The sequence below is a fragment of the Paroedura picta genome, chromosome 5 (assembly GCF_049243985.1).
Source record: "Paroedura picta isolate Pp20150507F chromosome 5, Ppicta_v3.0, whole genome shotgun sequence".
Taxonomy (NCBI): Eukaryota; Metazoa; Chordata; class Lepidosauria; order Squamata; family Gekkonidae; genus Paroedura; species Paroedura picta.
In genome coordinates this window covers 29,926,097-29,951,597 of record NC_135373.1, presented here as the reverse complement: position 1 = coordinate 29,951,597, position 25,501 = coordinate 29,926,097, and the positions used below count along the sequence as shown (strand labels likewise).

Sequence of the window (25,501 nt, the reverse complement as noted above, 5' to 3'; positions counted from 1 at the left end):
TTGTGCTTTCATGGGACTTCTTCATTGTATCAATGATCTACTATAAGCTTGGAAATCAATAATATGCCAGTGGGATCTCTCCTAAGAATCTTCTTTATCAGCCTGCTGCAACATTTCTGGTTACCTTCTTAGATTCATGGAGGATAAGTCTATCAATGGCTACTAAACTAGTTTGGTGTAGTGGTTAGGACTGCGGACTTCTAATCTGGTGAGCCGGATTTGATTCCGCACTCCCCCACATGCAGCCAGCTGGGTGACCTTGAGTTCTCCATGGCACTGATAAAGCTGTTCTGACTGAGCAGTGATATCAGGGCTCTCTCAGCCTCACCCATCTTAAGAACCAACTCTTCTTCCTCTTCCTCTTCTTCCTCCTCCACCACCACCACCACCACCACCACCACTAGCCATGGTGACTGGGAAGAACCTCCATATTCAGAGGCACTAATCCCCCAAATCTCAGAGCCAGAAGTCAATATCAAGGAAAGGCCTCCAACCTTATACCATGATGTTGGCTGTCCAGAGGAACTGGTTGGCTACTGCACGAGAGAGGATGCTGGACTAGATGGACCACTGGTCTGATCCAACAGGGCTCTTCTTATATTATTAACTCTCTTTCCCCCATATTTCATTCATATTCAGATCTCTGTACTTTAACTGATTAATTACATCAATGAAAATGACCTATTACACTGATGAACATTCAAACGGTTAATCATCAAAATTATTGAGCAACAGTCCTTTAGATAGATAGTGCTAATTGGTTTTTTAAAGAATATATCATTTTTCTGGTGAGCCTGCTCTCCACAGCTTCAGACGGGTCTGCTGGGGAGACATTTAAAGACTGTTTGGTTGGGTCTTTTCCAATCTGCTGAATTAAGCCCGAATCACTTTGGGCTTTTCAGATTTGTCTCATTAGAATGTATGGGGATTATCATTTGGCTCTGCTAAAACTGCTAAGAACTTGAATCCACCTTGAGTTGAGTATTTTTAGGCTTATTGAAGCCCATCCCTATTTCTGTCTTTCCCATGTTTGGGGGAGGGGGGGATACTGGTCAGCCTTTTGGTACTGCAAAATCTCTGCAAAAAAAAGGTGGTGGGAGGAGCTGGTGTTAATGCCTTCCCACCAATCAGGGAAGCTGTCCCACCTGTCCCATTCCTGATTGTCTATCCATCCAACGAACAGCCAATAAAGAGTGATGTCCCACCCCCTTGCAGCCTCCCTCTCTAACTTCTTCCACATGGAAGAAGAAGCTGGATGACATGGCTGAGACAGTGAGGAGCCTCTGAACTTAATTACCCTTGCCTCAATCAAATACCTAGTGGAAGAGCACCATCTTGCAGGCCCTGTGGAACTGTGAAAGCTCCATCGAGCCCTTAGCTCATTCCATCAGGTTGGGGCCAGGACCAAAAAGTTCCTGGCCTGGTCAAGGCCAGACACACCTCTCATGGGCCAGGAACATTCCTACAGCTCTAGGTCATGGTAAAGCATCTGGAGCTAGGTTGGTGGCACAGAAACATCCTCCCTCCAGGCAGGTTGGAAAGGACTGCGCATGGATCATGGACAGGAGTTCAGCCTCAACCACCACAGTTTCTCCTGCTTCATCCCCTGTAGCAAGAAAACAAACTCAACTGACTCTGTTTTATGTTTGCTTATTTACCAAAATTGTTAGGCTATCAAGTAGATGCTCTGCCACTGGGCCAGAATCCCACTGGGCTTTATGTGTGCTACAGAATACCAGAGGAATCTCCTAGGAAGCCCTCTTGAGGTTTCAGATTCAGATACCTTTATTGGCCTTCTTGAGGTTCTTAGAAGCTCTAGGATCCAAGACTCTGCTCGTCTATCTTCTATCATCACTGCTTTGGATGAGCTGGATAATGGTTCTTATTCACTCACTTTGCCTCTCCCCATCTCTCTGAACTATATTTTGGAAAACTACTTACATTGCTGTGGCGAGCCCAAGGTCACCCAGCTGGCTGCAGGTAGAGAAGCGGCGAATCAAACCCGGCTCACCAGATTAGAAGTCGGTGGAACTAACCACTACACCAGAGGTAGTCAAACTGCGGCCCTCCAGATGTCCATGGACTACAACACTGGCAGGGGCTCATGGGAATTGTAGTCCATGGACATAGAATCATAGAATCATAGAGTTGGAAGGGGCCATGCAGGCCATCTAGTCCAACCCCCTGCTCAACGCAGGATCAGCCCTAACTATCCTAAAGCATCCAAGAAAAGTGTGGATCCAACCTTTGCTTGAAGACTGCCAGTGACATCTGGTGGGCCACAGTTTAACTACCCCTGCACTAAACTATACCTCCAAGCAGCATCTGGGTGACCTTATCGCTCTCTTGACTAGCCATGAAGGTATCCTTGGTCACCCTATCACGACAAATCATGCAAACACTTTTGACCCAGTGAGTGGCTTTTGTGAACAGTCAGTTTTCTTTTTCTTTTACGATAACATGTGACCGGGCTTTTTGTCACTTCTTACCCTCATATATCACCGATGACAAAATGACAGCTGATGCTGACATGAGAGTAGGTGAAATGAATATCGAGCTCCCTTAAGATGGATGGAAGAAGTACTAAGGAGCATCACACTGGACAGGGTATGTCACTCATAAAAAATACTTGGGACAGTAATATCCACAGGTATCAAAAGGATTAGAACAAAAAAATGCACTCACAGGTGCTAAATGCCTACGGAAAAAGGACCCGCAGGTGTCCTGTCCTGTTTCAAAGTATAGCTTCATCATTAAAAAGGGGTGGAAAAAATCATGGAGAAGGAGGAGGAGGAAAACAAATAAGATGAAGATGAAGTTGGTTCTTAGATGCTGCTTTTCTCTACCCAAAGGAGTCTCAAAGGGAAGTGGCCTTCCCTTTCCTCTCCCCACAACAGACACCCTGTGGGGTGGGTCAGGCTGAGAGAGCCCTGATATTCCTGCTCGGTCAGAACAGCTTTATCAGTGCTGTGGAGAGCCCAAGGTCACCCAGCTGGCTGCATGTGAGGGAGGAGCGGGGAATCCAACCTGGCTCGACAGATTAGAAGTCCACACTCCTAACCATTTCACCAACCTGGCTCATGATGGATATCTTCTCCCTCCACTACCAGGGGTGCTTCAGTACTGGAGGATAATGGTATTATGATTTTCCTGTTTTCAGGTTTCCTAGAGTTAGCCGCTTGGCCGCTGTGTGAGTGGCATGGATAGACTTTGCTCTGCTCTAACATGGCCCTTCTTATGTTCTTATCAGAAGAACACAGACTGTGAAACCATGAAATGGATATTCAAGCGGTGGCTTCCCTTAGCCAGAGAGTGAGCAAAACAACTGTAAGAAATTCAGGCTTTCTTTCATATGGTCAAAGTCATTAGCCTTAATGTTATCTTCATTAGCCTTAATGTTATCTTTATTAGCCTTAATGTTATTAAGAGAACTCCTTGTCTGCTGAAACTCATTGTCCCTTCAAGAGAACAACTTTCTATAATCTGGCCTGATTCATACCTGATATAGCCACATGTCCTCCCAGTCCAGCTCTGATTCCAGTTCTTTGAATGGCGTTAACACTCTGCTTAATCACACAGTCTGAGCTTTAGCTTTCCATCTCTGTAGAGCAGAGGTAGTCAACCTGTGGTCCTCCAGATGTTCATGGACTACAATTCCCATGAGCCCCTGCCAGCAGTTGCAAATGGGAATTGTAGTCCTCCAGATGTTCATGGACTCCAATTCCCATGAGCCCCTGCCAGCAGTTGCAACTGCTGGCAGGGGCTCATGGGAATTGTAGTCCATGAACATCTGGAGGACCACAGGTTGACTACCCCTGCTGTAGAGAAAAGAATCCATGAGCCCATGTCACATTGGAGGGCTTTGGAGCTGGATAAGCTGTGTGACAGGTTTTCACATGATGTTTGGCCTTGGGTCTAGGTGGCCTCATCCTCCTTTTTTGGAGTTGACAAGAGAGGCTAACTTGCGCAGAAAGTAAAGTTTCTTGTCCTCTTGCTTCTCCAGCCTGCAAGTAGCCAAAAAAGGAAGGACGGAGCTTCTTTTTAAGACAGATTTTTCTTCTTCTTTATCACCAGCACTGTTGTTTAAATGTTATATTAAATTGGACTCTTTTTTGAAAAAAGTGGGTTTTTTTAATCAAAATCTATGGGTAGAAGATGCCCTCTTAGAGGAAGCATGCCTCTGTTTACTCACCGAAGGGAATTTCAGTTTGGGGACGGGGTCACTGCTGGGATATTTTCTTCTCTAATCAGTTTCTACCCTGGGGACTATTTTATTGCCATTATTTTGGACTGGTCAGTTTGTTTCATGTGCTTTTTTGCCTTGGTTTGCTTGTATTAATAAATAGTATTATTGATTGTTTGATTGATTTTGTTTTTACTGATGATTTTCAAAAAGTTTTTTTTATTCTATTTACTTTATTTTTAGAGCCAGCACGGCACAGAGTGTCAGACTAGAATTTGGGATACCGAGGAATGAATCCCCCCACTCATGCCATGGAAGCTTGCTGGGTGACTTTGGCCAGTCACACAATCTCAGCCTAACCTACCTCACAGGGGTGTTGTGACGAGAAACTGCAGGAAAGGAGAGCATTACAAACCTCTTTGGGTCCTCGTTTGGAGAGAAAGATGGGTTGTAAGAGAAGTAAAATAAAATAAAAATCCTAATGAGCCATCTTCAGAGGTGGCACACAACTTTTCAAAATAATAAATACATACAAAAAACTTATGCATATATAAAATAAATCTAGACAGCACCCTAAAAAGCAGAGACATCACTCTGCCAACAAACGTGCATCTAGTCAAGGCTATGGTCTTCCCAGTTGCAGTGTATGGCTGCGAAAGTTGGACCATAAGGAAGGCCGAGCGTCAAAGAATTGAGGCTTTTGAACTCTGGTGCTGGAGAAGACTCTTGCGAGTCCCTTGGACTGCAAGGCGAACAAACCGGTCAGTCCTAGAGGAGATCAGCCCTGACTGCTCTTTAAAAAGCCAGATCCTGAAGATGAAACTCAAATACTTCGTCCACCTCATGAGAAGGAAGGACTCCCTGGAGAAGAGCCTAATGCTGGGAGCGATTGAGGGCAAAAGAAGGGGACGACAGAGAATGACGTGGCTGGATGAAGTCACGGAAGCAGTCGGTGTGAGCTTAAATGGACTCTGGGGAATGGTAGAGGACAGGAAGGATCATTGTCCATGGGGTTGTGATGGGTTGGACACAACTTCGCACCTAACAACAACAACATAAAACTAAAAACTACAGTCTTGTTCAAAGGTTTATTCATATGGATGCTTTATTCATATAAAAATGTATACAGATTTAATTGTGTCTCAGTGAATCATAGAATCCTAGAGTTGGAAGAGAGACATACAGGCCATCTAGTCCAACCCCCTGCTCAATGTAGGATCAGCCTACAGCATCCAGGATAAGGATCTGTCCAGCCGCTGCTTGAAGACGGCCAGTGAGGGGGAGCTCACCACCTCCTTAGGCAGCCGATCCCACTGATGAACTACTCCGGCTATGAAATTTTTTTCCTGATATCTAGCCGATATTGTTCCCCATGTGGTTTAAGCCCATTATTGCAGGTCCTGTCTTCTGCTGCCAAGAGGAATCTTTCCCTGTCCTCCTCGGTTTCAACCTTCCAAATACTTAGAGCATCTGCTCAGCAAGCCAAAGGTCCAGGGTTCTGTCTCTTGTATCTCTCCTTAAAGCTACAGCCCAATTTAGATAGGTAAAAAAACATTGTCTACTGCTTACTGAAACAGTGTCTCTTGATTATAGATAGCAATACCTTTCATTTGTTCAAAAAACCAAACTGATGTTATTAGAGATCTCAAGGAGACACCAAACACAAAAGAAAAAAAGTTATCAGCTGCTCACATCAGACGTCTGTCGTTCTGAGGTTTCTGTCGCCTTTCATTACACCCTGTGAGATGGTGCTTTCTTGATTTGGAACATTCACAGGATGGCAAGATCACGAATTTCATTGGGAAGTTGTTGGCTGCATGATAAACGTATGACTTCAGGTACTTTTCATTCCAGTTCTTCAGGGGCGTTCTCCATCTTCCATAGCATACAGTGGTAGCCACCCTCAAAGAAGGGATCTTGTCCTAGGGGAAGGGTGAAGACCACAGTTATTACATAGGTCCAGTGATTAAGGTTGTGCTTGGAGAAAACTGTGGCAGTTTTTTCTATTGGAGTTTTCCTAATTCGGTGAAACTTGAATCAACCAAATCACTGATTCGTATATTGATTTAAATTCAGCGGGTTCAGGAAACTTGAACCAGTTCAGCTGAATTGGGTGCCAGACAGCTGATCCTGCTACAGAGGAAAGCCTCTCCAGGGATCAGTCGTTTTGCAGCTCTGAAGGCATTTAAAGGAAAGTAGTACTAAAGGAAAGTAGACAGATTTGGAGTCTGTGGAGCCGGAACCTAAGCACAGTGTAACCTATGCAACCATACACCTGAAATGTGACCAGGGCTACCAGACCCTGGATTACAACCAGTGAAAACCAGACCCTCTGGACTCCCATGGTGCCAGAGACCCTGGATCAGCACCTATAATAACAGACCTCATTGTGGGACAAGAATAGCACTTGTGTGCTTTTTCAATCACAACTCTGGATTTGGGACAGTTGCTCTGGCCTAGACATAAGGCAAAATTCAGGCCAGACTTTGTCTGCAGAGCATCAGTGAAGGTTGGCATGACTGACTGACCTCACGAACCCAGTAATCGTATGAACCTTGATGTCCTCTTCCTGTCTTATTTCTTTCTGCTGTAGGTGTTAGTGTAATTCAGTGGTTCTCAACCTGGGGGTCGAACGACCCTTTCACAGGGGTTGCGGCAGGGCATGCAGCTTGGCCAGGGGAGGGGCATCCACACAACCGCCTTGTGGGGTAGATCAAGAGATAGTGTTCGTTTGTCTGGGGCAGTGGAAAAGAGCGAGATCAGCATGGTGGGACAAGAGGCAGAACTGAACTGGGAAACCCCAGGAAAAAATAACAATTTGTATACAATCATGAACAATGGAATTTCATGCCATTGGTTAGTTTCGGTTTAATTTCTGTGAAAGAACCCTTGCATAATGTTATGGTTGGGGGGCACCACAACAGGAGGAATTGTATTAAAGGGTCGTGGCATTAGGAAGGTTGAGAACCACTGGCGTAATTGCTTAGTCTGATTCTGTAAATAAAGCCACAATATTATTTTAAACAGTGTTTGTTGTCTGCCTTGGATTCCTGAAGGGCTTAATCACCTCGTAAACTGTAAGAGAGATCCTAGCTAATTCTCCCCCTTTTCACATAGCTGATTCCCCTAATTTTTAATCAGAACATTATGGGATTGCCGAGCATTTCTCTTAACATTAGCGTTGACAGGTCAGCTCCACAATTCACACATATCCCAGCCTCCAGGAGGGTTGGGGAGGCAGGGTGTGGGGTTGACGTCTCAGCTTTGCACCCACACTCCCTGATCTCAGCCTGCAGTCAGCTCCAGGAGGGTCAGGGAGGCAGGGCGTGAGGTTCTCCATAATCTCAAAAAGGTCTGCTGGGGAGAAAGAGCCTGCAAAGCAGCTGATCTGGAGGATCAGCTGTTTAGTGGGATCTTTATATATCTTCCCCATCAGCCTTCCTGGGGTCTTTCTTAACCAGCTGAATTAAGACAGAATCACTTCAGACTTCTCTGATTTGACTCGTGTAAATTGATGGGATGTGCAATTGACCTCGGATAAGACCCAAAGTGTATTCAGATCAGCATTGCCCATCCCTACCTGTGATTAAGAGTAGATACTCCTGAATATGGCGATGGCAGTATTGAAGCCTGGGTTCATTCTAGTCTGCAGGGATTTTAAAATCTTAGAGATCATGAAAGGATAGATATTCTTCATTTTGTAATGTGCTTTTAACTGTGCTCACATTGGATGCCTTACATCAGTGGTCCCCAACCCCCAGTCCAGGGACTGGGACCGGTCCGTAGATCAGTCGGTACCGGGCCGCAGCTCCTCCTCCTCTTCCTCCCCAGCTGCTGCCGGCTCACCTTTGGTGCTCACCAGTGGCCACCATGGTTGGTGCTCCCCTTCAGCGTGGCAATATGCAGCTGCTGCTGGCAGCGCCCCCCAACGGGCGGCGGGAATTCAGGGGCACCAGCGGGAAAGCAAGTGGAGCAGGGTCTCAGGTGGTGGCGACGTCCCTCAGCAAAAGACTACACCCCCTGGGCTTCAGTAAAATTGTCAAGTGTTGACCGGTCCCCGGTAATAAAAAGGTTGGGGACCACTGCCTTACATCACTTCCAGGATGAACTCAAAGCTTTATGCCAGCGAGTTGCCTTCATATAAGGAGGCCGTGCCTTGGAGCCACTTACTAAGGAGAGAGGTCCTTTGCCTTCCAGGCCCGGAGGGTCTCAGCAAGATTCTTCTTTCCTCCTCCATCGGGTGTCCTCAGGTCATCAGCTGCGTCTCCATTGAAGTTTCCACAGGGAGCACATAGTTTCCCGGACAGGCTCTCCTGGACTCTGATGGATACACCACCGTCACGGTGGAGGTGAACTTGCATCTGAGAGGCCTGGTCGATCAAGAGGCCATCCTGAGTGTTGCTCACGGAGACGGCTTTGGAGACCTTGTAGGGCAGTCTTACTAAGCGCCCATTCACCTGGAAGATAAGAAGATCAGGGCAAAAGGAGAGGTGGGCTCCAGCAGGAACCACATGGTATCGTATGGAAGAACCAATGGGGGTCAAAATGAAGGAAGCATTGGAGTCTGCTGGGCATTAACTTGAATCTGCATGTACGAGGACCACTTCTCCTTCTAAGGCTGGGGTGTGTGCACCAGACAACTGATCTTAACAGATAAGGTGATTGGTGGGGCTTTTAAATGCCTCCCATCCTTTCTCAGGCGGAAGGACCACCCTGTCAGGCTGCAGGGAGAAAAGTCTCTGCAGTTTGGAAGGGCACCACGAGGAGGAAAGAGCTGGTGGCAAGCAGGTTTAAAGCAGGTTTAAAGAGTTGGCAAGCAGCTTTCCCATTGGCTCTTTCCTCCCTGCGCTGCCCTTTCAGGCTGCAGGGAGAAGGCTCTGCAGCCTGAAAGGGTGAAATGGGGAATAAAAAGCTGGTGACAACCAGCTCTCCCAGTGGGAAAGATGCTTGCCGGCTCAGGCTGCAGGGAGAAGGCCCAGTGTGGGCAGGGGAGTGGCAAAACCACCAAAGAGCTGATAATGATAGGTGCCCCGCCCACTCTCTTTAAATCCCTCCCCATTTGGGAGCAGGCACAGTGCCGTCATTATCAACTGTTTGGACCACACTCTCTCTACTCCCCCCCCCCCTTAAGGTGCTGCCTAATAAAACGGGGGATGAATTTAAATAGGTTGAATCGTGGCTGAATTGCCGAATTGTGATCCGGCTCCTTGATTCGGATCGTTTGAATGCGGGGTATTGTCTGTTCAGCTCGGATGAGCCAAAAAAGTACCCGAATCAGCATTGATTGGGGTACTTTTCGGCTTATCTGAGCTGAACGGACAATCCCTCGTTCTTAGCGGTCTCTGTAGTAGCTTCCAACCTGTGGAATGGGCTGAGGGCAGAATCTCCTCACTTTTGGTTTTTGAAGTACCCACAGGGAATGCTGAAAAGCAGTGAAATGCAGTGATTACTGCATACTGGAGCACTAGAGTTCCAGTTAGAATTGCAAAGAGATCTTCTGCTGGCAGCTCTCAATCCCTGCTATCACTTGGTAGGGGGAAATATAAGGGGGAAAATGCTATTGCATCAACAGCATGATGAACCCATCATGCCACTCTAGATTTCTATGGAAACTCTATAGTTTTACACTAGGGATTCAGCTGAATCCACAGGATGCAGGGATAGCACATCTTTTCTGAATTTGCTCAGGGAATTACATCCTATCATAGATGGGACGCCACTGCCCCTGTCCCCCATCCCTCTCCCAGCCATCAAGTGGTAACCCTAGTTCCAATCCTGACTCAGCTATGGCAGCTGGCAGGGTGACCTTGGATCAGTCACACTAAACTGCCTCACAAAGTTTTTGCTTGGAATATAAAGCAGAGGCAGGCAACATTGCAACGGGCTTTAGATCCCCATTGGGAAGAAAGTAGGATGTAAAAATTAGAAACAACAATAAGGCAGTCCTTTTTCAAAGGTTGTTTGGAGCACATTTAGCATTGTTTCGGAGTGTCTGGCGTTATTCTAAATTATTACACATATCTATTACATCTCTGCCTTGCAACTAAGACCAAGTATTTGCAACTAAGACCAAGTAAAAAAGCACAGCTATTACTTTGATGTTTAAAGATTCATAAACTGTTTTTTTTAAGAGACAGATTTAACCGAGCTGAATGAGAAAGTCCTCGTTATCGCAGGAGGATCTTCCTCATTGCCAGATTGCATCGTCCTATAAATTAGATGCTGGTTCCCTCAAGCAAGTACAAGTGCCATCCTAAGCAGAATTATCCCCTTCTGAGCTCACTGATAGGCTCTGCTAGGGGTGGCACCAATGAGACTCAAGTGAGTGCAGATCATGAAATCACATGTGGTTAGAGGAGAGAGGAGGAGGGAGGAGCAGTTTCTGAGGTGGGCCTGCTTATACTTTGTTCCTCATGAAATCTTGGAGTTGACCCATTTGCTTAAAGACCTCTTACCCATGTCCCTCTGTTTTTCTTCACGATGATAGATGCTTCTTGGAAGTGGACGTAGACGGCCTTCCCTGCGATTAAATTCTCTTCCTCCTCGTCCTCTTCAATGCGCACTGACACCCTGAACCAGGAGAGGGCGCCTTCATCACAAACAGAGACCACGTCATAGACACCGCCACAGATGTACTGTACAGAGGCGCCATCAAAGGAGGTTAGCTGGGCTCCAGGGGTGAGCTCGCACTGGCCTTCTTGAGTCACACAGCCACGCACGCCATCCTTAAGGGCGCAGGACTGCTCGGCCGGACAGCTGGTTTCCTCACAGGTGAATTGGCTGGAGGCAGTGCAGGTACATTTCTCAGCACAGTTTCCTGAGAAAAGGCTCTCTCTCGCCTGTAGGGAAATCTCTGGTCAGTGAATATAGTTGGAAGAGTCGGGAAGCAACATGGACATTCCGATTTTCTCTTTTTGTTATTTAATTGTAGTTTTCAAAATAATTATTTTGGGCAAAGAGCCATGTCTCAGCTTACATTAAATGAAGATTTTTTTTAATGAACATGGGAACATGTGCAGGAACTGGCAAATTAAGCAAAAGATTTTTAAAAGGTAACCAATCAAAGACAACTTTTATCATAGAATCATAAAATCATAGAGTTGGAAGGGGCCATACAGGCCATCTAGTCCAACCCCCTGCTCAACACAGGATCAGCCCAAAGCATCCTAAAGCAATCAATGTGAAAGAGACCTATCATCTAAAATTTAAAGAGTGATCATTTTCTGAGAGACTGAGTTCAGGAGTCTGGGAGCCATTATAAGGAAGAAGAGCTAGTTTTCATACAACCCCCTTCTCTTTCCTCTCCCCACAAAGGACACCCTGTGAGGGAGGTGAGGCTGAGAGAGCCCTGAGATTACTGAAGAAGAAGAAGAGTTGGTTCTTATATGCCGCTTTTCTCTACCTGAAGGAGTCTCAAAGCGGCTCACATTCGCCTGCCTTTTCCTCTCCCCACAACAGACACCCTGTGAGGTGGGTGAGACTGAGAGAGCCCTGATATACCTGCTTGGTCAGAACAGCTTTATCAGTGCCATGACGAGCATACAGTGCCGTCACACAGCAGGCTGCATGTGGGGGGAGCGGGGAATCAAACCCAGCTCACCAGATTAGAAGTCCACACTCCTAACCACTACACCAAACGGGGAATAGAGCTGCCAGCTCAAGGCTGGGAAATTCCTAGGGAATGTTTGAAGTGGAGCCTGGGGAGTAGGACAGAAGAGTATCATCCACCCTCCAAGGGAACCATTCTCTTCAAAAGAACTGATCTCATATGAAGACCATTGAGCAGTCTGGGAAATCTCCAGACCCTACCTAAAGCTTGGCAATCTTACTGGCGAGGTTTTCCCCTGAATTGTACATTTATTCCAGCCCCATTCACCTTTCCCCTGTGCCTTGAGAAGTCTATGGCTATTCTGAAATGGGCACATCCCTTCTCCATCCACCTGTTCGGCTAGCCTCGCTTCATTTGGACTCCAAGTGAAGCAGATGCACAACTTCCGGTATGTAAGCCAGCTGTGCCAGCCCTCTAAGCCAAAAAATTGACAATTGGACCGGAATACAGAGACTGACCTTGAGGTAGATCCCATTGTGCACACAGCCACATCTGTCCAAAGGCACACATGTGTCTCCATCAAATGCATAGCCGTCATTGCACTGGCAGCCTTCAAAACAATTCTTTGTGCACTGGGCCACAGTGGACAAGCTGGCACAGGTGGAATCGCATGTCGTGGTGCATGGCTCGTAGTGGCTGTTGGCAGGACAGGTAAGGGCTGCAGGAAAGGAACACAGAGGAGCAGTTAAGGTAAAGGTATCCCCTGTACAAGCGCTGGATCATGCCTGACCCTTGGGGTGACGCCCTCTAGTGTTTTCATGGCAGACGCAATACGGGGTGGTTTGCCAGTGCCTTCCCCAGTCATTACCATTTACCCCCCAGCAAGCTGGGTACTCATTTTACTGACCTCGGAAGGATGGAAGGCTGAGTCGACTTTGAGCCGGCTGCTGGGATCAAACTCCCAGCCTCATGGGCAGAGCTTCAGACTGCATGTCTGCTGCCTTACCACTCTGCGCCGCAAAAGGCTCAAGAGTAGCAGTTACCAATTGGTAATTTTTTAAGTTGTTGTTCGGGGAGAGGACAAGTGGTGGAGCAACCCAGGTGGGAGGTGCCACTGCAGCAGGAGAGGCCTTCTCCTGGACTTGCCCATGCCAGCAATCTCTGGGACAGGAAAGGGGCTAGGAAGGCAGGCAGCGCTCCAAATGGCCCCAATTCCCAGTCTTGCCACTGGAGGAGAAACACCAGAGGCACTCACCCGCACCCTTAGACAAAACCCAGGCTAAGGAAAGTGGGAGACAATGTAGAAAAGCAGGGGCCTGAAGAAACAATGGACAGGATAATAAAGAAATTCAAGAAAAGGAGAACCAAGTGTCACTAAAGGGGGGCAAATCTTAATATAGGATATGTAACTGGAAGCACAGCAATGAGAAGTAATCGTCCAAAATCTGAACAATTATTTTAAACGGCTTATTTTTTTGGCTTGGGGAGCATCCCATGAGAAAATTAGAAAAGGGAATTCCTTTCTGCAGACTTACGGCAGAAGGTCTCTGTTCTCCAGGCTCCAACTCTGGCGCCAGCTGCCTGGCAGGCCGTGACGTAGGCCTGGATGCTCCGGCAGAGGGATTCTCGAGCGCCATCGGCAGCGCACACGTCGTACAGGCAGTGCTCAAAGTAGGGTACGGGGCTCTCCACTTGGTGACAGTCTCTGAAGGGGCCCATCTTGGACAGGATGAGGCCACAGGAGTGGGTGGGCTTGTATGGGGCTGTCCTGGCAGCATCGCAGGTAGGGCAGTTCTCCCCACAGTCATCAGAGCAGCTGACTCCATCCCTGGGGACCTTCCAAGAGGCCCCAAACTCAACCACACCCTGTGCCAGGTTTCCATCAGGGAGCATGAAGTCGTCACTCTTGTCCCCGTTGAAGTTGCCTCCCAGACCACACATGTGTCCCTGGTAAGTGCTGGGGACAGACACGCGGACGTAAGAGAGAGTGTCGTAAAGGACTGTGAAGCCAAAGGAGGACTGGAGAATGATATTGTTCCCCTCCTGGGTCATCCAGAGTTTTCCATCATGCTTCTTTAATGGCAGCGTGTGCAGCTCTCCATCCACCTGCATCATAGAATCATAGAATCATACAGCTGGAAGGGACCTCCTGGGTCATCTAGTCCAAGCCTCTGCACCATGCAGGACACTCACGACCCTCTCGCTCATCCACTGTAGCTTGCCACCCCCTTAAGCCCTCACAGAATCAGCCTCTCTGTCAGATGGCTCTCCAGCCTCTATTTAAAAATCTTCTAGGATGGAGAACCCACCACCTCCCAAGGAAGCCTGCTCCACAGCTCTGTCAAGAACTTCTTTCGGATGTTCAGATAGGATTAATTTCATCCCATTGGTTCTGGTCCGTCCCTCTGGGGCAAGAGAGAACAACTCTGCTCCATCCTCTATATGGCAGCCTTTTAAATACTTGAGGATCCCCTCTGAGTAGCCTCCTCTCCAGGCTAAACAGAACAAGCTCCCCCAACCATTCCTCATATGTCTTGGTCTCCAAACCCCTCACCATTTTCGTTGCCCTCTACTAGACAAGCTCCAGTTTGTCTACCCCCCTCTTCAACTGGGGTGCCCAAAACTGAACACAGTACTCCGAACCAGTGCAGAGTAAAGTCGTGCTATCACCTCCCATGATCTGGACATGATACTCCATTTGATACAGCCCCAAATTCCATTTGCCTTTTTAGTCACACTGCTGACTCATGTTCAATGTATGTCTACTAAGACTCCTAGATCCTTTTCGCACATGCTACTGCGAAGACAAGTCTCCCCCATCCTATATTGGTGTATTTGGTTTTTCCTACCTATATGCAGAACTTTACATTTATCACTATTGAATTTCATTTTATTCAGTTTAGCCCACTTCTCGAGCCTATCAAGATCATCCTGTGTTCTGATTCTGTCTTCTGCTATGTTCGCGACCCCTCCCAGTTTAGTATCACGTGATCTACAGATATGAATGGGCAAGGAACATACCATAGCCTTCCACTTCATTCCCCTCTCAAGGACAACTGTGTAGCCATGAATGGTAATCACAACACTCCTTATGAGAACTGTTGGACTGTCCTTGGACTTCTCATTCTCCACCAATACTGACAAGCTCTGTAGCTGAGGATCCTCACTGCATACTTTGGCTAAGGTGTAAGTGCAGGAGCCGTGAAAACTGAATCTTCGTCCATCAAAGGATATGTAATGAGGGTCCCCGGATGCTATCGTTGTTCCGTATCCCACTGGGTGGCAGCCTTGGATGCCTTTCTCCACCCTGCATTCCTCATGGGAGCCACAGGAGAACTGTTCACACACAACATCTCCATGATCCATGCAGTGACACTTCTCCTGGCAGGAAGAGTCAGAGTAGAATTCTTCTCCTGTCTTGTAGTATCTGCCATGGTGCACACAGCCACACTCTGCAAGTGGGACGCACTGAGCCCCACTGAGGACGAATCCAGAATCACAGAAGCAGCCTTCGGTACACTGAGACTCGCAGGCTGTTTTTGTTAAAAGTCTGTTGCAGGTTTCAGGACAGCCATTTCCACAAAGCTCGTAATGGGAATTACGTGGGCAGGGGAAGCCTGGAAGGGGAGAATAAGGAGAATTCTGCTGATATATGGACTGTAATGCTAGTACGATCTGTCATCAAGATACTGTAGAAGAAGGCTCTTTTTAACAATGGCGAAGCGCCTGGAGCAACGAATATGGGGGGGAAGCTACCGCCACACGGAGCAAATGTTTTTCTGTCAAGTGTCCCAATAATGAAATTCACCTCAAAACCTTTGTTTTATCATGAGCCCAAACAACAAGTAATATCCCAGTTCAATCCATACAGGCTAAATAATACCAGAACCATTCCTCCTGGATTGCAAGGTCAAAAAAAGAAGAAGAAGATTAAAAATGTTAATTAAATCAAAACCGAAAGACGCTCAAAGGACACTCTGACTCCAATTGATTCAGGCAGCTGGATCTGAAGAAAATCTCTCTTTTGGGGTATTGCTTCAGCAGCATTTCAGGCAGACGCTCCCATGCTGTTTTCTGTAGTTCCTGCCAACTCTTGGGAGACTTATTCTTGAGCACTTCATGCTGCTGAACTGACCATAGGTTCTCCACACAAAACTGACTCAGGAAATCTTCTCTTAGTTACAACAGCAGAGGTTAATTGGCCAGTTAAAGCTAGGGAAAGCTCCAAGGAATGATGATTCCTCCAGAGCTGGTAGAAGGGAAACTGGAGTGGTCTGTAACAGTGCTGGCCACACTTTTTACAACTCTTAGAATCATAGAGAATCATAGAATCATAGAGCTGGAAGGGATCTCCAGGGTCATCTAGTCCAACCCCCTGCAGAATGCAGGAAACTCACAACTCTGTTGCTGCCTGATCCCCCACTGATTGGGGTCTGGCCATTATCATCCCAGTTTGGTGTAGTGGTTAGAAGTGCAGACTATTAATCTGGCAAACTGGATTTGATGCTGCGCTCCCCCATATGCAACCAGCTGGGTGACCTTGGGCTCGCCACAACACTGATAAAGCTGTTCTGACTGTGCAGGAATATCAGGGCTCTCTCACAGGGGAGAAGAAAGGGAAGGCAAATGAAAGCCGCTTTGAGACTCCTTTGGGGAGAGAAAAGCAGCAGGGGACAAATCTCACCCCTCTAGTTACTGCCCATTTATCCTGCTCAGCATAACAAGTGAGCTTTATGTCAGGACCTGTGCTGTAAGCTTTGGGACTGGTTAGACTGAGAGAGAGAAATTACACTTAGAATAAAACACAAATGTTTATTCTTAAGTGCACATAAAGGTAAAGGTATCCCCTGTGCAAGCACCGAGTCATGTCTGACCCTTGGGGTAACACCCTCTAGCGTTTTCTTGGCAGACTCAATACAGGGTGGTTTGCCATGAAAATATAAGAATATAAGAATCACAGACTGGGTCTGCAGTCATGAAAAATGCTGCTGCAGCACTCATAAAGCTCTGCAGAACAGCAAGTCTTTTGCACAAAAATATGGCTCTTATGGTGTAGATCCGAAGGCAATCCCAGTTTGCTCCGTGGTTAGTAAATCCTCAGATTTCTCCCTGTTGTTTGGATGATTTGAGTGCCACAGGAATCAAGGGATGCAGGGTGTTATTTTTTAATTGCATTATGGTGTTATGGTGTGTTATTGCACATGCTCAGACCCAAAAAAGGGGGAGGCATGAAGGAAGGCAGGACCTCCCACCCTTCCAACAGAAATGCAAAACATATGCAGATTGAGAGAGCGTCATAGTCAAAGAACAAGTGGGCTTTAGGACCAGTCACTAACTTTATACATTCTGGCAATGACATAGAGTTTCTGACCTCACGGTGGCCTTTGTGGCTTGTGATATTATCACCTGTGAAAGATTATGAGCTAATTTAGAGGTGTCCTCTAGGGGGTGTGCATTTGAAGAAGAAGAAGAGTTGGTTCTTATATGCCACTTTTCTCTACCCGGAGGAGGCTCAAAGAGGCTTACAATCACCTTCCCTTTCCTCTTCCCACAACAGACACCCTGTGGGGTAGGTGAGGCTGAGAGAGCCCTGATATTACTGCTCAGTCAGAAGAGCTTTATCAGTGCCGTGGCGAGCCCAAGGTCACCCAGCTGGTTGCATGTGGGGGAGTGCAGAATCGAACCCGGCATGCCAGATTAGAAGTCCGCACTCCTAACCACTACACCAAACTGGCTCTCCAGTTTGGATCTTGCAAGGTTGAAATTTTACTTTATTGGAATTTTCCAGGTATATTTTGACATCCCTTCAGGGAAGGTGGGTTGTGTTATTAAATAAACAAACAAACAAATAAACATATAAACACACACACAAGTTTGGGATTTTTTTGAGAAAACCAAAACAAATCCTAGATATTTTGGGCAACTGGGAAGATTGCGGAAATCATTTGTGGATTGGGGAGACGGCAACCCACTTCTTACCTGTTGTTGTCATCCCCCCCACATTTTCTGCAATCCCTTTAAACTACCATGGTTTAAAGAGACTGCCAAAGAAATAGGAGGAAACAGCTCAACTGCCCCCCCCCCCAGTATCTGCAGCCCCAGCCTGGTATAAACTTGGATCTCTTCCAGCTTAGATTCTAAGAAGGACATCATAGGAGACAACACTTACTGCAAAAGGAAGCTGATCTCCATGCCCCAACCTGGATGCCCTGAGCTTGGCAGGCCGTCATGTAGGCACTGATAGAGCTACAGAGAGTGTCATGGTGACCCTTGTACAGACAAGTGTCAAAGACGCAGTCATCAAAGAAGGACATTGGGTCAATGGCTTCATGGCACTGGCTGAATGGCCCATCTTTTCGAATGAGGACCCCGCAATACTTGTTACTCTTGTAGGGTTGCTTATCGGCCTCCGTGCACACTTGGCAGTTACTGGTACATCCTGCTGAGCAACCGGGGACGTCCTTCACTTTCCAGCTGTCTGCAAACTGGATTTCATCCGCCGTCTGAGATCCATCCTTCATGGCAAAGTCATCGCTGGGGTCCTGATTGGCATTGCCACAGAGCCCGCAGACCGCATTGGCATAAGTGTTGGGCATGATGACCCTGGCATAGCTGTACCAGTCAAAGCTGACTCTCAGGTCAAAGTCTGTCTTGATGAAGCCATGGACTCCGCTGATGTAGACCTTCAGCTTGTTTTCATAGGAGAAAGGGAGGTCCACGAAGACTCCGTTGACCTAGGAGACAAGCAGAAGGAACTGTTAATTTATTTATTATATTTATATACCACCCTTCAGGCTCAGGGCGGTTTACATAAAACGTATAAACAATACAAGAAACAATCCATAACATATAAATAATCATAACATTAATACTAATAACTGATAATTGTAACAGTGCAAACAGTGCAAAGAGGTCCAGGGGCAGAATGCATTGATGGATTTCTAGGAGGGAGGGAGGGGCAGGGGCCCTGCAGATGTTGTTGATTATGCCGGGTCTCAAGCAAATGCCTGGTGGAAGAGCTCCCTTTTGCAGGCCCTGTGGAACTGTTTTAGCTCTGTCAGGGCCCTGATCTTCTCCGGAAGCTCATTCCACCAGGTGGGAGCCAGGACCAAGAAGGCTCTGGCCCTGGTCGAGGCTAGGTGGAATTATTTAGGGCCAGGGATCATTAGCCGGTTGGTGGCAGCAGAGCGTATACTTTTGGAAGGGCGTAGGCAGGGAGGCGGTCCCTCAGGTACACTGGGTCCTGACCGCGTATGGCCTTGAAGATAATTACCAGAACCTGTAGTTCTTGTTTTGAAGTGAGCTAAAAACCCATCTTCTGACCTGCAGAGCTGAGGCCTGTCCAATCTCATCAGATCTAGGAACCTAAACAGGGGTCAGCCCTGGTTAATACTTGAACGGCAAACCGCTAGGGAAGTGAAGGACAGCTACACAGAGGCAGGCAATGGCAAATCCCCTCTGAACATCTCTTACCTGCCTTGAAAGCCCTAAGGCAGGGGTAGTCAAACTGTGGCCCTCCAGATGTCCATGGACTACAATTCCCATAAGCCCCTGCCAGCGTTCTCTGGAAGGGGCTCATGGGAATTGTAGTCCATGGACATCTGGAGGGCCGCAGTTTGGCTACCCCTGCCCTAAGGAGTCAGTGTGAATGGCCTGCAACTTGGCAGCAAAACACATCTGTATTTTTACTACTTATCGTTAACCTGCCAAACTTGGTCAGATGCTGGGGCTGGGGAGGAAAAGGGTTTCAGAACACTGACTATTAACTTGGTCACCTGCCATAGGTGGATGAGGCCCTGGCCCATGCAACCGTTGGCACTTAGAAAATGTGCAGACTCACAAAAACTTGTACCCAGAAGTCAACTTTGTTGATCTTAAGGGTGCCGCTGGACACAAATGTCGTTCACTTAGAAGGATGGTAATGATTGCTCTGCAAATCTTCTTAGCCTATCCACTTCCTACCTGAAAATGATGGACAGTTTTCTAGGTCCCAAGCCTTATGCAAGGATTGTCCCCATTTTGCTTGATTCTTGGTTCCTCCTTGCTTTGTTTTCCCACTGTTTCTGTTGACCTCAGCTGGCCGAATGCCCCATTTATTAACTTTCTCAGGTCCCTGCTTTCTTATTCCAACCTATTTCCTTAGGTATGTTATCTTTTGACCAGCTCACCTAGGACTGCTGCCTTCCTCTGTACCACATTTAAAGCGACCAGCTGATAAGTGTCATCAATACACGTATATCATACTTGATGTAGTCTGATATTATCTCAAGAGATATATAGTCAGTTCCCATTACATATTGGTCCTACTCTAACAGTTACTGCTGTCTTTCTTAAGAAAGTCCAAATAATCACTCCACTGTTCATCATATTCTTTCGGAGATCTCTTCTTAACCATGTTGGTGAGTCTTGCCATTTTTGCTAAGTCCGCTAATTTATCAAGCCATGTAGAAATAGTTGGAGTCTCAGTCGCCTTCCAGTGCTTCGCCCACACCAACCGTGCCGCCGTAGTTGCATGGAAGAAGAAGATTCTAGAAGAAGTAGGTAAAGCACTTGGGTGGAAGCTTAGCAGCATAGATTCAGGCTTCATTGGGTATCGCATTTTAAATATTTCCTGTAACACCATATGTATTTTAACCCAATACTTTTTTGCTTTTTCACAATTCCACCACATGTGATAAAAAGAACCTACTGCTTTATGACATTTCCAACATTTATTATCAAACCTATCTGAGATTTTTGCAATGACCTTTGGAGTAATATACCATCTATAAAACATCTTATACCAATTTTCCCTTAAAATTTGGCTGTTAGTTTGTTTAGGAATTTTGGTCCAAACTCGCTCCCATTCCTCCATACCAATTATGGAGCCCAGGTTTTGCATCCATTTAATCATACAATTCTTTACTTGTTCTGACTCAGTCTCGTATTTCAAAAGAAGTTTATAGATCTGGCCCTGTAGGTGTGGTTTTTTGAGCAATAACATGTTTTCAAAATCACTAAGAGGTGAGTTTTTGTCCACTCGAATCTCAAAGTCTGTTTTTAGTCTGGCTTTCAGTTGGTTATACTCCATCCATCGTAGCTCATATCCTTCTTTGTTTAATTCTTGCAGACTCTTGAGCTCACCTGTTCTCGTTAACAAGTCCTTGTACATTGGGCATGTTATTCTTCTTTGCTGTTGTCTGGAAAAATACGCCTCTATTGGCGATTTCAGTAAGTATGATGAGGAGCAAAGTCTTGTTTTGTATTTATTCCAGATCTTTAGTAGGGATCTTGTCCAAAAGCTGACCTTGGGTTTTTCCTTTCCTTTTGTTTTCAAAGAGGGCCAGAGCATTTCATGGAAGCTTTGCTTACTATCTGCCTTTTCCAACACCAAATCTCTTGTCATTGGATCAATTATCCAGTCTGCCACTGCTGTCAGTGTTGCCGCATGTAGGTATAATTTTAGATTTGGAACGCCCTGTCCCCCTCTCTTCTTGTCATCTTGTAGAATTCTAAAGGCAATTCTTGGCCTCTTATAGTTCCAAATGAACTTATTTATTTCAGACTGCCATTTATTTACCACAGAGTCATTAATATCTATTGGCAGAGTTTGAAAGAGGAAGTTAAATTTTGGTAATATTGACATTTTTACTGTGGCCATTCTTGCTGACCACGAAAGGTTCAGGCTGTTCCACTTCTTAATGTCCTGTTGGATTTGTGACCAGAGCTCCCCGTAGTTGTTAGCAAACAAGGTATCAGAGCGATTTCCAATTTGTACTCCTAGATATTTGACCTTTTTAGGGTTGATCTCACACCTTAGTGCCCTTTTGACTATCTCTATGTTCAAGTCTGATATGCCAAATAGCATAATCTTGGTTTTAGAGAGATTTATCTTGTATCCAGAGTGTTTCCCAAAGGTGTTTATCTCTTCAAACAACAATTCTAAAGTGGTGCTTGGATTGGTTAATACACAAACAACATCATCAGCATAGCTTTTAAGTTTAAATTCTTCTCCCGCAATCATAAGTCCCGAGAGCTTTGCGTTTGCTCGAATTTTACGAGCTAGTGACTCCAATACCAGGTTAAATAGTAGGGGGGATAGCGGGCATCCTTGTCTAGTTCCCTTCCCAATTTGAATAGGGTCTTTAGTTAACATTCCATTAACCAAGATTCTTGCCTCTTGTTTTGAGTATACATGCTTGATTAGGTTCCAAAAATTGTCCCCACATTTTAGTTGGGTAAGCGTGGCCAGTAGGAACTTCCATTGCACCTTGTCAAAAGCTTTTTCAGCGTCCAAAAACACAAAAGCCGCTTGAATTCCTTTAGTGCGGACCACCTCCATTGCATTAAGGACAAATCTGACGTTGTTTTTCATGTACCTTTTGGGCATGAATCCTGTTTGGTCTGGATGGATGATTTCATTAAGGCATTTCTTCAGTCTTTCTGCTAAAGCCTTTGCAAAAATTTTGTAGTCCACATTAAGTAGTGATATTGGTCTATAAGCATTTGGTGATAGTGAGTCCATACCTTCTTTATGTATGAGTGTTATCGACGCTTGCTGCCACGATTTGGGGAGTGATTTTCCAGAATTGTCCACTACCTCATTCACCATCTGTGTCAGGACTGGTAGTAATATATGATTTAATTTCTTATAATAAGTTGCGGAGAGTCCATCTGGGCCTGGGGCCTTATTTAATTTCATAGCTGTTACCGCTTCGGCCAGTTCCTGAGCTGAGAATCTCTGATTTAATATCTTTCGTTGCTCATCTGTGAAGGTTAAGGATGGGGTACCTCCAAGATATTCCATGCTGTCAGGTATGGTTTCTTCGTCTGTTTGGTATAGCTTTTGGAAAAAGTTTGAGAGACATTGTTGTATTTCCTGATCTGTACGAAAGTGGTTGTCTCCATATTTAAGGCTGGATATAACACTTTTGTTATGATTTCTTTTTAGTTTATATGCCAGCCATCTTCCAGGTTTGTCAGCATGTTCAAAATTCTTTTGTTTTATCCAATCCAGTTTTTTCCTCATATCTTCGGTTTCCAATGCATCTCTTTTTAGTCTTAAGAGCGTTATTTGTTTGGCTGTCTTCTTAGACAGATGGGCTTGGTGCTGGATTTCTAATTGTCTGATTGACCAGACAATTTCGTTCAGCTCTTTTTCTTTCTTTTTCCTTTTGGCGGTGTTCAGGCTTATCAATCTTCCTCTTATATACGCTTTACTCGTATCCCAGACCGTGGATAATGGAATCTCTTTTGTGCAGTTAAGTTTGAAAAATTCTTTTAAGTCAGCTTCGCACAGATTCAAATTCTCTTTGTCTTCTAGGATGTATTCATTCATTCTCCATCTTCGCATACCAGCTCTGCAGAAGGAAAATTCTGCCCATATTGGGTTGTGATCTGCAAAGGTGTTGGGGAGAATTTCCATATTTGTCACTTTTGGTAATAACGATTTTGAGCACCAGCATTGGTCTATTCTGGAATATGAGGAGTGTCGAGAGGAATAGAAGGTATACTGTTTGCTTTTGGGGTGGAGTTCTCTCCAGAGATCTATTAATGAATTGAGATGGATATTGCGTTTGGCCGATTTCGGAAAATGTGCTCCCTGTCGGTTATGTGATTTGTCCAGCAATGGGTTCATTACCGCATTAAAGTCTCCGATTATGATCCACTGTTCAGTAATAGTTTCTGTGTGCTTCTGAAAGAATTCTTCAAAAAACTTATCCTTCGCATTGTTGGGAGCATATATGTTTGTCAATGTATATTTCTGACCATCTGGTAGTTGTATTTCAAGTGTCAAAAATCGGCCGTCATTATCTTGGATTTTCTGCTCAACCTTAATGTTGGGGTTTGCAATGTAAGTAATCACCCCTCTTTTTTTCACTGTGGCAGAGGCTGCAAATTCTCTTCCTAGTTTTCTTGTTGACAATATATTTAGATTTTTTTTCCTCACATGTGTTTCCTGTATACAGTAGATATCTGCTCTCAATTTTTTCAGTTGATTGAAGAATTTGGTGCGTTTGGCCGGTGAATTCAAGCCATTAGCGTTTACGGATAGCACCTTTAGCTTCTCCATTTTTCCGTGTTGGGGCGGTTGCTCCTTGTTCTGCTTGAGAAGGGGTGGCTTGTGTTCCCGTTGCTTGTGTTAGGTAGGATGATCTATCGTCACAGAGTTGAACTAATCGACGCGTAGTTTCCGCTCTTGTTGGGGAGGTCCTAGGTGATCCTGCCCCTGAAGTGCCTTGAGATAAGCTGTCAGCAAGCTCTTGAGCCTGTTGGAGCGTTCGGATAGTTTTTCTTCCCGATAGTAATATCACTTCCAGGGCGAATGGGATTCTCCAAAAGTATCTTATCTCTTTGGCAATTAGGATCTGTCTCAAAAAATGAAATTGTGCTCTTTTCCGTAGTGTGTCTGCTGGCAGATCTTGAAAGATTTGTATTTCTTGGCCTGCCAATTTCAATGGCGTCTCCCGATGCTTTTGGAACAAGTTATTTCTTACTACTTTGCTATCAAAACTTACAAGAATATCTCTTGGTTGTTTCTTGCGTACGGCAGCCTTTGAGTATACTCTATATACTTTGTCAATCCGGATTTCTTCCTCCTCCAGGTACTCTTCAAGGCTTTCAGTAATTTCCTTCCTCAGGTCTGTTTTCCCAAATTCTTCCGATACGCCTTTAAATTTCACGTTCCTGGCTTTAGATTCTACTTCCAGGACTTCAAACTTGTCATCTGCTACTTTTTCCCGCTCCTGCTGATTATCTTCCACGCGTTGGATTCTCGCTTGGTGTGTTGCCAGCTGGTTTATGTTTTTGCCTACTACTTTCTCCAGACCATCAATTCTGTCTGAAAGTTCTTTCTTAATGTCTTGCACCTCCTTATCAACCTTTTTAACTGCTTCTAGTATTTCTGAATTAGCCTTACATAATAGGCGGTACATCTGTGCATTGGTTAGGTTTTCAATATCACTTTCCTTCTCTTCTGCTTCTGTTCCCCCAATCTGTTTCTTTTTTTTTCTGCTTCTGCCTCCTTTCTTGCTTCAGCCATCTCCTTTTTCCTCTTCCAAAAATTGGTTATAGTGACTTCTGATTTAGGGGATCTGATTTGCTTTGGGCGAGGTCTTAATCTGTCTGTCATCAAAAAAAATTTTTTTTTGTTTTGTTTTGCTCAAAACCAACACTATAGTTTGACTTTATGACCGCTTTCACAATGCCAGTACAGTAATTAGAGTTTTAAATACAGAGTTATAGATTAATATATGTTGCTATTACTTCTTCAACTTTAGGTGCTTGCTTTATCACCTTACAGTAATCATTGAACCAATACTCTAACAGAATAACAACCTGAACATTCACACTCTCTGTTAATCTATTATCTGTGCAATACTAATTTTTTATGTCAATATAATAGGTCTAGATTGTTGATTTCTTCCAACCTGGTTGGTGGGGCTGACTCTCTCTTTAGATCCTGCAGATAACAGAACAAAACAACAAAGAAGCATAGGAGGAAAGGGGGGGGGGGGATAAGGGGGGATAGAAAGATATGTCCTTCCAGAATCAGCTATAGCTCCAAAAATAACTTGTAGAGGGGTGTTGAAATTTTTTTTTTAAAAAAAAAGAAGAGCCGTTGTAGAAATAATAACCACAAATAAGCAGGAGCTTTGTCTCAGAACAAAAGCCAAAAAGTGTTACAAAAGGTGAGGGGGGGCCAGGGCTATAAAAATATCAATAGGAGTGTATATAGAAAATGTCCCCCCCCCAAAAAAAAAGAAAAAATAAAAAGCCACCAGGAGAGA

At 45.4% G+C, this 25,501-nt stretch overlaps 1 protein-coding gene across 1 annotated transcript in view; it reads right to left on the bottom strand.

The window, feature by feature from the left end:
- Positions 1–5,256: 5,256 nt before the first annotated feature.
- Positions 5,257–25,501, bottom strand: part of LOC143837329 (IgGFc-binding protein-like) — a 31,785-nt gene continuing 11,540 nt past the window's right edge. The window contains exons 5-11 of the mRNA XM_077337011.1: positions 17,902–18,466; positions 14,754–15,349; positions 13,268–13,838; positions 12,251–12,450; positions 10,639–11,022; positions 8,354–8,640; positions 5,257–6,105 (exon numbers count right to left, since the gene is read on the bottom strand). Coding sequence (XP_077193126.1) covers position 6,105; positions 8,354–8,640; positions 10,639–11,022; positions 12,251–12,450; positions 13,268–13,838; positions 14,754–15,349; positions 17,902–18,466 — 2,604 coding nt within the window. The 3' untranslated portion in view covers positions 5,257–6,104. The remainder of the gene's footprint in view (positions 6,106–8,353; positions 8,641–10,638; positions 11,023–12,250; positions 12,451–13,267; positions 13,839–14,753; positions 15,350–17,901; positions 18,467–25,501) is intronic.